This window comes from Vicia villosa, unplaced genomic scaffold (genome assembly GCF_029867415.1).
Source record: "Vicia villosa cultivar HV-30 ecotype Madison, WI unplaced genomic scaffold, Vvil1.0 ctg.001311F_1_1, whole genome shotgun sequence".
In the NCBI taxonomy this organism is placed as follows: domain Eukaryota; kingdom Viridiplantae; phylum Streptophyta; class Magnoliopsida; order Fabales; family Fabaceae; genus Vicia; species Vicia villosa.
Genome location: NW_026705570.1, coordinates 87,103 through 100,295, shown reverse-complemented (window position 1 = coordinate 100,295; position 13,193 = coordinate 87,103). Strand labels below are relative to the sequence as shown.

At 33.5% G+C, this 13,193-nt stretch overlaps 2 protein-coding genes and 1 pseudogene across 2 annotated transcripts; all 3 read right to left on the bottom strand.

The window, feature by feature from the left end:
• Nucleotides 1-5,489: 5,489 nt before the first annotated feature.
• LOC131634533 (choline-phosphate cytidylyltransferase 2-like) lies at nt 5,490-7,954 on the bottom strand. The gene is made up of 5 exons (XM_058905203.1): nt 7,755-7,954; nt 7,429-7,533; nt 7,002-7,097; nt 6,852-6,894; nt 5,490-6,692 (listed from the first exon to the last, which is right to left on the bottom strand). Exons 1-5 carry the CDS (start codon nt 7,895-7,897, stop codon nt 6,570-6,572), a joined length of 510 nt encoding a protein of 169 aa, XP_058761186.1. The 5' UTR covers nt 7,898-7,954; the 3' UTR covers nt 5,490-6,569.
• Nucleotides 7,955-8,272: 318 nt separating this feature from the next.
• On the bottom strand, nt 8,273-9,623 carry LOC131634537 (uncharacterized; annotated as a pseudogene).
• Nucleotides 9,514-11,673, bottom strand: LOC131634528 (protein TRIGALACTOSYLDIACYLGLYCEROL 4, chloroplastic-like). The gene is made up of 4 exons (XM_058905198.1): nt 11,317-11,673; nt 10,906-11,152; nt 10,375-10,738; nt 9,514-10,286 (listed from the first exon to the last, which is right to left on the bottom strand). The coding sequence occupies exons 1-4, from the start codon at nt 11,574-11,576 to the stop codon at nt 9,751-9,753; spliced, it is 1,407 nt and encodes a 468-aa protein (XP_058761181.1). The 5' UTR covers nt 11,577-11,673; the 3' UTR covers nt 9,514-9,750.
• Between the last annotated feature and the right edge of the window lie 1,520 nt (nt 11,674-13,193).

Genomic DNA, 13,193 nt, shown 5'->3' with positions numbered 1-13,193 from the left:
TTCGTCTTATTGAATTTTGGAAAAGAATAAATGTTGGATTCAAGTATATTCTTAATGGTTTTTGCATACATTTTTTCTTATATAAAACAAAAAAAAGGTTAGATAAATAAAATAAATATTCAGTTATATGATTATTTAAGAACACAAACCTTGAACTCAAATATTTTTCTACTCTTGCAATCCATCATAGAGAACTTTTTCAAGTTTCTTTAAGAGCACAAACCTTGAACACAAATGTTTTCATGTCAAATGCTTTCATTATCAATTTTGTATATTCAAAACCTTTTTATAATAGATGTCTTTTAGGTTTCACACGGGTCACTAATGGCAGTATCTTAAGCGTTGATGCTGATTAAATGGACGACAAAGATTTGCTTAAGTAATATGAAGAAAATCAATAAACACGCTTATATTTTTCCTCGGCTATGACTCAAAACTGAGGTAAATTGTTTTTATTTTTAAATAAAAAATATAATAAAATAGGTTTCATTCCCAGCACCACGAACCTCTTGGTTTCTGTCAAAAAACCGAGGAAAAATGTTTTTTAATACAAATTACATTGTTTACACAGAATATTAAATTGTTTATAAATATCGTTTTTTTTATTAAAATACAAAGTTTTGAAGGTTAAGGTAACACAAGAAATGGGAGTTTGAATTGGGTTTCAAGAATGAAATTTTTTCGCTACCCAAGACAATCAAACAAAGAACTTATAAAAAAATAATGAACACAATATTTTTATCCTAGTTTGATGTTAATGAAGCTAACTTCAGTCCACCACCAAGGTGATTTTGCCTTCTCACAAGGACTTAATCCATTATAATCAAACTTGATTACAAACACAAAGACCTACTGTCAATATCTTCTTGAGAATCTTGAATATGCCCTAGTCTCTAAAGGAATAAACAACTCAAAAGTTGAGATACAAAGTGTGTTACAATATTGCTTCTAAGTAAGCATATTACACAAAATGAATACAATGAATTTCACACAAGTATGAACAAAAGCTCTTTGTCTGTAGTGTTTTCTCATTCTCACAAGTTTCTTAAGATGCAAATTTCACGTTCAGTAACTTGTTAAAATAGTTCAAAATTTCTTTTCCCATTCTTCCAAGGAAGTCTGTATATAGTCATAGAAAAGATCTGTTGGAGGGTAGAAGATGAATTCCAAAATTCCAGTTGTATTCTTGCATGACGGTTTGTGAAGGTGGGAGACAAAATGATACAATAGTACTGTCCTTAGTCCATAAAATCACTATAGTGGAAGAAATAGTTGATCTTTTAATGTGTACTATTTTCTCATGTAAAACCTTTTTGATCTTATCTTCTATCTTCAAAGGCATCAGAATGCGTGTTGGTGAAGCATGTTTAGAAGGATAAAAAACAACAAGAGAGTCTTTCAGAATCTTATTTTCAGAGTCTTCAAAACTTGATCTTCAGAGTCTTCAGAACTTGGTTTTTAGAATCTTCAGAACTTGTACAGTGCAGAATATCAGAGCTTCAAAATCTTTATAAACTCCATTATCAAAGTCAAATTCATAAGTCATTTGATGAGCATTCTTTCACAAGCGTTGTCAAAGAGAATTCTAGAACTTGACTTTTCCTTGTAATGTATATTTTGATATCTCTTTAGAGTCAAAGTGTGTTGAGTTCAGAAACTGATGATGTGACACATCACTTCTTCAGAGTCATGACCTGTTAGTATTCAGGTACACACTAGACAAAACCATTAGTGTACAAAATTATTCTCTAAGAAACAATGTATCGATATCATTAAAACTAAAGGTCAGGTGCATAATCAAATCTTGTTCTTACGAGTTTATTATTGTTGGAGAACAACAAATCCATATTTTGGAAAATATGATTCATCATCGTTGTTGTTAATCTTGGAGAAAAACAAATCTTTGTTGCTATCCAGATTTTTGTATACCCTTTGTGCACATTCTTTTCAAGTTTAATAGTTTTGCATGTATAGAATTTCTTGTAAGTTATTCATCCAATAGAGCAAATTCTTTTATGGAAAATGCTTTCACAAGAAAGCGAGCAAGATATATAGAGAGAGTGTCTTGTAGATTGATGTGTTGGAAATATCTTGAGCATTGTTACTTTATAAATACAGGTCATAGGTTCGTTGTTGTAGCTAAGTAAGTAAACCCCTAGTTTCTTTTTTAAAACTGGGGGGAAATGTTTTTTCTTTTTTAATTACAAAATAAAATAAGGACTTTCTCCTTGATTTTATCAAAAATCTGAGGTAATATACTACTAGAAAAAAATGATGTATGATAAAAAAAATTGAAAGTAACATGTCTTGTTTCATTTTAAATTTTTTACCATTCACCATTTATTTTATGCTGCAATTACTTGCAATTTACAGCATGTTTAGGAATAAATTTATGAATGATGTCAACTGATGAAAGCAATAAATTATGGAGCGTTTTCTTTGATTAACAACATAGAAAGATGGGTTAATACTACTTTACCCCCTTGCCATATAAGCGAGATTCGGTTTACCCCCCTCTAAAAAAAAAACTTATTGGACAAACCTTGCAAAATAAAGATTCCATCAAATTTGACCCTGATCAGTTTTTTTGGCCAAGATTCTTAGAATCTTGCCTACGTGGCATTTTTGGTAGTGCTGACTGTACAGCACATTGCTTATGTGGCACAGTCAGCACTGCCACGTGGAATTTATTTATTTTTTAATTTTTTTTTTGAAAAATTTTTTATTAATTTTTTTTAATAAAAATTTAATATTTTTTAAAAAAATTTTTATTAATTTTGTTGATTTTTTTAAATTTTTTTTTTTAAAAAAAATTAATATTTTTTTACGTTTTTATTATATATAAATTATAAAAAAATTGAAAAGGGCAGAAAAATACTTTGTTTAAGGTTGGTGTTAGAAGAACAACATATAACACAAAACCTTGAAGATTTTTTAAAACACGGGTAATTAAGGTTCTAAAGGAATTCCATGACTGCTTTGCCTAGGATTACTATGAGATGTCCTGACTTAGTCGGAATATGGAAGAATTGTGACTACCGATTAAGCATGACAAAAGGTCAGTTAAGCAGACCCCTAGAAGGTTTTCGCCAGAAGTCATGTCAAAGATCAAGGAAGAGATTGAGCGACTGCTCAAAAGAAAATTTATCAGACCTGCCAGGTTTGTCGAATGGCTACCAAATATTGTCCCAGTCATTAAAAAGAATGGCACTCTCAGGGTCTGTATCGACTTTAGAGATTTAAATGGAACCACTCCAAAAGATTAATAGCAGAAATGCTAGTCAATTTAGCATGTGGCTTTGAGTATTTAAGTATTTTAGATGGTTATTCTAGATATGATCAATTTTTTGTCGCAGAGGAATATGTGTCTTAAACGGCGTTTTGATGCCCTGGGGCCTTAGGCACATATGAGTGGATGGTAATGCCCATTGGTCTGAAGAACGTTGGCATAACCTACCAAAGGGTAATGAACTTTATGTTTCATGATTTTTTTGAAATATTTATGCAAATTTTTATATATATATATATATATATATATATATATATATATATATATATATATATGACATAATCAGCAAATCCTCATCGGAAAATGGACATTTAGACCACCTTTGACACTCCTTTGAAAGGATGAACAAATATAGACTTAAGATGAATCCATTAAAGTGTGCCTTTTGTGTCCATGAAGGCGATTTCCTTGGCTTCGTGGTCCACAAGAAATGCATTGAAATAAACCTAAACAAAACGAAGGCCATATTCGACATAGAGCCTCCGGAGAATAAAAAATTACTCTAGTCTCTACTTAGGAAGATAAATTTTCTAAGGAGATTTATATCGAATCTAAGTGGCAAAACAAAGGTTTTCTCGTCATTGTTGCGTCTGAAGAAAGATGAAGCATTTCGACGAGAATCAGAACATCAGAAAGTATTTGATGACATCAAGGCTTACCTATAGAAATCCCGAGTGTTGTTACCTCCCATGAGGGATAGAGTTATGAAATTATACATTTATGCATCTGATTCAACAATAAACATGTTAGTTCAGGAAGATGATAATAATGTTGAAAGGGCTATTATCATCTCACTCGAGTGCTAAATGATATAGAAACTAGGTATATCTTGATAGAAATGTTGTGGCTTTGTTTGTATTTCTCTTGACGAAACTGAAGTATTATATTAAATACTTCCTCTTTCTTCTGAGCCAAGAAGAATGCTTATCTCGTCGGGAGGGGTTGTGTAACACCCTTCTAAACCCCGCGGCAATTTAAATAAATAATTAGAGTAAAAACATAAACACAAAGGTGCCACAATTATTTAAAACAGATAATCCAACTAAGGTCAAAGTCACGCTTCATTAGGAAACGATTCATCAAAACATAATCATGTTTATCACAGCGGAATAAGAAACATCGTCAAATACAACCAAATGGAAATATAATTCATTACCAAATAAAATAGAGTAATCTCATAAAACTCTAAAACTATCGTTCCCCAGTGTTACAAGATCAGAGCATGACCGACACGACCCAACATAAACAGATAAACTCTACGAGTCATCCTCACCGAGCACTAATGCTACTACTCCTCAATCTTAAAATGACAACATGTAAGGGTGAGTCTCATTCTCTATTAGTAAATATTATGCAATTCATAAGCAACAAGCATCATAATATATCGTTCACCCAATTATACATATTCAGATTCACATCTATTATTCATTAATACGTACAATAATAGATTACACAACATAGCACGGAAATCCAATCGATCATGATATGACAGAATGCATATGACACAACTGATATTATGCATGTGGTACCAATAAACCGTGGACTTAATCCACCCGACCGATCTACGCCTCATCGAGACACGGTCCACCGACACAATTTCCACACAATGGGAAATATGTCCACCATCGATCCAAACATCACCGGGATCCATCACCGAATGCATATGAATGAATGAACACACATAACATACTTAAAAACATCACCGATCACGATGAACAACTCATCTCAACACCACATCACCGAATAAGTATGTACATGTTTTCAACATCATTCAAATAGTCATGCATTCATCACAATCATAATAACAATCACAGCCAATTCATCACCACATCAATTACATTGTCACACCTATTTCACATGCACACAATGTTTAATTCTCAACAAGTAATTAAATCGAGTTTTAAAGAAATAAAGTCGGCCACTGCCCATATTCACCATTCATCATATAAAACATTTAATTACTTGCACAACGCCCAAAACGGCACTAAGAAAAGATTCACGGATCAAAAGATACGCCATTTTAAAGTTTTAGAAAAATTCCCGCAAAACAAGGGTCGCTCAGCGACACGAGGCAGAAGCGAATTCCTTCAGACCTCCGCTCAGCGGACTTCTAGCGACGTTAGACAGAAGCTAACTAGGTCGGGACCTCCGCTCAGCGGACCCCCCTCCGTTTAGCGGACCTGCGATTTTACCAAATCTCAGGTCTGCGACAGACCCTGCGATTCCACCTATTTTCAGTCCAAAATCGAGTTTAAACAGCATATACAGGCATACAATCATCATACATTCAATCATACACCACCAAACATCATTTCAACTCATTATTAAACAATAGATCATACAAATTGCATCAATTCAATCCAAACTATAACACCCTAACCTAACAATCCCAATATCTAATTGAATCAAACCATACATCAGTCTACCTATCACCTAAGACCACATAAGAGATACTAAAAGGACGAGTCCCCCTTACCTCGATGAATTCCTTGAATGCTCTTCTTCCGTTTCACGTTCTTGCTTCTTTCTCTTCTCTTGCCCTTTTCACGTGTTCTTCCTATTTCTCCCCAAATGGCTCTTTTCTTATTTTATGAAAAATAAAATAAAATGAACACCACTTAGTAAAAGGCCTAACCAAAATAGCACCCCTCTTTTACTAACATTACACCATAAGCCCAATAGCTCTTATTTCATAATTTTCCAATTAAATCCAAATTAAAATACTAAAATTCCAATTAAATAATTTAAATCAAAATTAAACTAATAAACGAAAAATATGGGGTGTTACAGTTTGCAAATGAAGCGGGTACAACCCTTTTTTTATTCCCCTTTTAGTTGACTACGTAACCAAGGAGCGCTAATATGGATTCTTCAAATGCTCGGCTTCAAGAAGTCTCCGTCTAACCAATTATCATTGATAATCCATAGACTTTAAAATTATACTCTTTGAATATTACATGACCAAATAAAAGAACAGTCCAATATAATTTAATCATTATTATTATTCGCATTTAATTAAAACAATTTAATTAAATACTTATCTCTATTAATTAAATGAGTCTTAGAATTTTAGTAGTTCATATCTATTAATAGAAGCTAATCACTCTCTCCAAACAATCCTAATAGTCACACTTATCATGAAATGACTAACACACATTTAGTTTGGTGTTCATGTACATCATATAGAAATACAGATTTTTAATGTTAAGTGAGTTAAAACACATTTCAAGAAAATGATTCTTATTAGAATTGTTTCACTTACAAGTTACAATACCAGATTTTAACCACGATCTAAACTGCTTATTACATACTCGTTATAATCGTTTAGAACTCTCCTTATGATCTCATAAGTAGAAATTCCTTCAATAGGTTTTGTTTCCTTAAATTTTCCAATAGCCTTAACCTGTATAACAAAAATTTAATATGCAAAATAAGATCATCAATGGAAGCTAAAAAGTCTGAGATGTTCACAACTAGTGCTAATCTGATACAGAATCACACAGCCAAGGAAGTTCAATCATATGAAACTAAATTCAAAGATAGTTCTATTACTCAAACTTACAAATTCATAGGCATCATTTCCAGCTCCACTAGCATCAGCATAACTAAGTATTAAAGTATATAAGAATGTATAAGAGCTTGGTGATAGAAGAACAATGTCATGATCATACAACAAAGAGAAAATAGCTAGAATGAGTTCGGTTAATCTTACGGAAGAGAATCATGAGCCACATAGTCAATTTGATGCTTGTCAATGAACTCCTGATTGATTACCCATGGCGCATCTGGAATAACTTCATCAACCCACCTGCAGCAAGTACAATCCCAACGCAATTGGCCATTAGGATCAAAGAACAGGCTTAAACCGTTGGTATCGATAAGAAAAGAAGAGATATCGATCAAACATGCAGAATTTTCACGACAAATTACCAGTAATAACTATGAATTAATATTACTAAGTTAAATATCAAGATTATACAGAAATAGCAGACAAACAGGCAACAAGCTGTGCCGCTACCTTTTTTTGGATGACAAAATCAATTCTCTTAAAAACTACATACATTGTCCTAGGTGACACATCAAAAGTTTAAAAATCGGCAATAATGATTCATAATTTAACCAAAAAAGATGGAACGGACCTGCAGTGGCGAAGAGACTCATAGCGTTCGTGCTCGGTCATAATAATTTTACTCTCGTCCATCTCATCATTGTAGCATCCAACAAGGAGATATGTATTTGGAAACCTTCAATTAACAGACAACAAAAGCCATTATCATAACATGAACAAGTTCAATCAAACAATAACTATACCCACCAAAAACCATAAAAAAAACTCCATTTGGAAATAAGAAGTCAACAAAATTGATGAAACTATAGTGGAATTGAACTCAGAGTCATAAACAACAAAACATGACAACAAATCATTAAAAAAAGGTTCTTTTCAAAAGGGTTGTTTAGAAATTACAATTTCTTGGCTTGTTCAAGAGAACGGGCATGACCGAAGTGAAAGAGATCGTAAATTCCGTCGGTGTAAACTCGAACAGGTTTTTGATTTTCGCCAACTTCACAGTCCTGATGATTGTTCATGATCACTATACTGTTTTGCATTGTTGTTGTTGCAATGTGCAGAGTCAAAAGGAGACTTAAAACCCAAGTCACACAACAACTTGATCAAAAAAATATTTGCAAAACAACTCATCAACGTTGAACTTTTTTATTCTATATTTTAATTGAAAGCATAAGTTGAATTTAAATTAATTAATAAATAATGATGTCAAGAGGTTGCAATAATCCTAAAGAGGTCCAATATTCATTTCCTATGGCAAATTGTAATTGGCTCTACCAGCTTGAGATTTCTGTAACTAGCTACATTAAAATAGCCATTTTGAATATATAAAACATAAGGGAACAGTCACAACTGTATTAAAGAAATGCTACTCTTTAGATCACATGAATGCTGAGAAAATCATAAAGAAAATATCTTTAAACTTTGGATTTGACATTACAATTTCTAGGATCAACTAACGATAAAAGACCAGTTAGCAATTTAAACAAACCTATCACATGGAGTTTAATTGTCCAAGAGCATGATTGCGTAGCAAACGTAGGCGATATAGTGGAGCTCCATACGTCACCTGCAATTTTTACAACCATTCAAGATCACGACCAATAAGGCAAAGTGCAAAGACGCGTTTCTTCTATTCGTCTATTGGAGACTAAATCTGAATACCAAGATACTAAAAGAAAGAGGTTTAGTTACCAGAACATAGACTCCTTTATCCTTGAGAACCCTATTGCGTGTCATCAACTGCTTCAATAATGGTGAACATATCAAGAATAAAAAAAAAATTCAAAACAAAACAGACGTGGTAAAGAGCTATCGACTTTTTGTTCATGGTTTCTTTATTACCTCCAAATTTCTTCGAGCATCTTAGTGGCGTTTTTTCTTGAATTGTTTCCACACTAGTACAATAAAAATATCGAATGAGCAAATTATGAGTCTTCTCAAACGTAAAGGTATTTCGATAAAAATCATAACTCACCAAGAGAGAATCAAGAGTCCCTAAAAAATAAAATCAAACAGTATCAGCACAAATCATTGTCCAAAATGAGTCTACCGATGAATGGGAAGCACAACACACCTTTGTCGATAACAGAACCAAAAGTCTCTCATTCAAAAGCACTCATGTCTCTAGCCCGTAGTTTAAGGTTCTTGCCACATGTTTGGATTGGTGTTGAGTTTGGCAAAATCATAGGACATGACGGAATATGTCGCATTAGATGCATTTGAGTACAATTCTCCATAATATGTTTAGAACTAAGATTCAAATCCTATTGTTTATAACATGAATTCACCATAAGGATACACTTCAATTGAGGAAAATTTCGGTATTTCTTCTGCATAGCATCAATGACCCCAGAAGATATATCAATGTTGACAACATTTGTGTAACTTAATTAATTATAATTTATTATTAATTAATTATTAATTATTTAAATTAGTTGTTTAAATATAATTTTATACTCTATTGATGAAAATTTTGTTAATGCAGTCAAATATTACTCATAATATTTATACTAATGCGTTGTAAAGAATTCTCACAAAATTTCATTGCATTAGTCTCCCTGTAGTTAGTTAAATAGAGCTACAATACTAAGATATATATATATATATATATATATATATATATATATATATATATATATATATATATATATATATATACAAGATAAATAATCATTTGCAAAGAAATGGAGATGCAAATCTGCTTGTATAAGTCACAGCACACGTGAGAATTAATGGACCATTTACCAAACATGCTTTCATGACCATAGTGTTCTATAATTTTAAGGAAAACAAAAAATTTCTACAGTGTCTATTGGCTACGTGACTATGTCATATGCCAAATTGAATCTGCTGCGATATAAAGTCGGCTATAGAGGATCCAAGTTCGGCTTATTTATATCTCGTAGAATCGAAGTTCTACCATAAACTCTTGCCGTTTAGGACAGCACCAAGCAACTGCTTTTGCTGAACCAAGTACCTGCAATGCATATTCAACAGCAAATACAGGTTCATGTGCTTGTATGGGAAACTCAAGGTTCTTCAGATCAACCGCGATTCCTGAATCCACTCTGAAACTGATGGGACCAACAACCTGCTGCTGAAGAGATAAGGTAGCATTGGGGCAAATAGCCTGAAGAGCTTCCATGTTGGGCTTTTGAGAATTGAGAAGATCTTGTGTAAGACTTGTTGCACCTGAAAGGAATTTGGAGCCAGAAGGAAAATCCAGCCGGGCCTGAAATCGAGAAAGATCTAGAAAAGGCCTTTGGAAGTTTCCATGTTGGGCTGTAAATGAAATGGATCCGAATAAATCTGCGACAAAAGAAGACTTTATTCCAGAAGCCTGAAGAAACAATCCTGAAGAATGCTCTCCATCATCATCTGTTTGCGCTCTTGCAGAATTCTCCCCAAAATATGTTGTTGCAGCAACACCTTATACCATAAAGAATTCAATGAAACAATAAGCATTTTCAAATTACTAGATACATTTCTTGCAAACACGGAGTCGGAGACAACATACCAATCATCCCTGAAGCAGACACGTGCGAATCGGAAAGAAATATGTCATATGGTTGAACCCATTTCAACTTAGGAGTTTCACTTCTCCAGATATCAATGTTTTTCCTACAAGAAAAAACGCTTTTGAAGGCCAAACCCGGAAGTAGAGTCCGCGGTACTCTATCATTTTGATTTTGAATACTCTCGAACTGCTTGGGTGATCCGGAAGTATAGTGCGCAGACAAATGATAACCCGCAGAAGAGTCACTGGTAGTCAAAGAAGCAAGATCAATAGCCATTGAAAACGGTACATCCCAGTAATTACCAATCTTATCAACAAAAAGACCGGGATAAACTGCTTCCACTGTTAGATCGTGATGTGGAAACTACAACCACGCAACAATAAATGCTCATATTAGTGAAAAAAATTAAACCTAAACTCTAGTTCAGTTCATATCAATATGCGACAACAGAAAAGCAAATGAAAGTATATATCTAGTATAAATTTGGATTAACCTCCACATACATGCGGTAGCGAATGTACAATGTATACCTTATGATGAAGGACAGCTTTGCCACGAGGTTTATCGGTATAGTCATATGAATCTAAGCCGAAAAGTAAAGTATCATTGGGTGTTAACTGGAACTCTGAACATAATCCCAACGCATACAAAGACTTCTTCTTTAGGTGACTCCCAAAGGTTTTCAACCAAGAGGAAACCCGCTCTGGTTTTTCCTCGCTGTTCTGAACAGATGAAATGAATTTCTGAAAATTGAACTGACCCAGTAAAAATACAAACCTGCAAAACTCTCAAACTTGAATATTTTAGCCAATGTACACTCAATGATTATTGACAGACAAAGTTCAATTATGTTTTGATAACTACCCATTAACTGAAAAGGTGAAATTGATATAAAAATCGAAACTTTGGAAATGGGGCTTGATGAAAGGTGGAGAAATTACCAGTTATCGGAAAAGGGGAGTGAGAGAACACGTTGGAGAGTGAAACCTTGAGGTTGCGAAAAGGATGGAAGAAAAGGGGCTTTCATGAAAAGTTGCGTGAATTGGAGTTGTCTGGGTCTGGAAAGTCTTGCACCTCGTGATAAACCCAGAGGGAGAGGGTCGCCGGGGACGGGAGAAGCTGAGCCATCGAGTGTTTTTGGAGTTGAAATGTCTAAATCCCAAAATGCTCCTCCATCCATTACCCATCTTAGTTTCCTCATTGCGACAATGAAGAAGGAAATGAGAATGGTGATGGTTTTGGTTCGTGTTGTTCTTCTCTCGCACTTACTCCATGTTTGAACCAGAAGAGAGGGTGGATTTTACATAGGAAAAAGAAGAAAAAAATGAAAAAGAAATGCGTGGCCCCTTATCTTAGGCCATGTGGATTGTCAACGTGGATTAATCACTTTGACTCAAACAAAATAAAACATGTTTTTGAATAAATCACATAGGAATTCAAAAATTGAAGGCGGTTTTTGTGTAATTATTATATAGGGGTCTTTCTGACGAGTGCCCTCAGGGCACTCTTTATTCTTTAAGCATACTAAATAAAGAAAATATTCTTTATAAAAGTCAATATTTCAAGTTCTAATACATTTACTAATCGTTAGTTGGTTCAGTGGTGATTGGCGCTGGACTTGGTAACTGCGATCGGGAGTGAGCTTGACCCACTTGATGCCAGAGCTGATCCCCCGAACTGGACTATACCGGTGGTGATAAACCAAAAAAAAAAGTTCTAATACATTTTCAATACATTAAATACACGCATTTTTAAAAAATCTTAGTACTTTAATCACTTAAAGAGTGTCCCAAAGGCACTGGTTAGCATTTCTCTTATTATAATAGTTGTTCCAAAATGATAAGAGAAGTAGATTTGAAAAATGGCAACGCTTTATGAAGTGTTGTAGAATGAAACCATGCAACTTTTGAAGTGCGTTGTTATAGGTCAATCATTGTGCCTTTTGGTAAAAGACATTGTTTCACCAAGGGTCGCTACCTTGTGAAACAATACATAAATAATTTATTCTGAATTCATAAAATCACAACACAAAAACGCAAATCTTCTAGAGTAAATTCCAGACACTCTTCGCTACATTCGAATTTTCGTCGGTCTTGCGTAGACTCGAGACGGCTGAATTATCCTGGGTATTCCTGCATAGAAACTCTAAGACAATTTGAGAGTGCTTGAAATACTATAAGAAAAGTGTTCCGTACACGATTATAGCCTCGATTTCATTTGATTTAAATGATTTTTCTAACAATCTTATAGTATTTTGCATAATGGAGATCGAGGCTTCCATTTCAAGGATCAAATGAGGAATTGTTGTAATGTGGACACTTTGTAACCACAAGAAGAAATCGTCACTATTCATTCGGTGTTGAAACAAGGTATTAATAATTACTATATATGTACTATATATGTGTTGCTGCTGAATACATAATAACTTTTTTGAATAAACGGTAAATTCCTTATATGTATCATGAGTATATAAATGTCACTTATGTGAATATACAGAGTTTACGGAAGTGATAATGGCTAATTATAATTTTACGGTCATGAAATAATTAGAATTATATAATACACTAATTTATTATATTATTGATTTGGGTTTTCAAAGAGAATAGTGCATTACTCTGGTGCTCCATTAAAGTGATGGATCGTGTTAAATGGTATATACTCAAAAGAGATGATTTATGCTTATATGTTTTAATTCATTTTATTCTTAAAATTAATTAATCCATGTCCATATGCATATGTCACTGTTGGTTCGTTTGATTTGCAATATTACGGGTTTTACTAATATCCATGACAATATATGTTGACATATGTTAAGAGT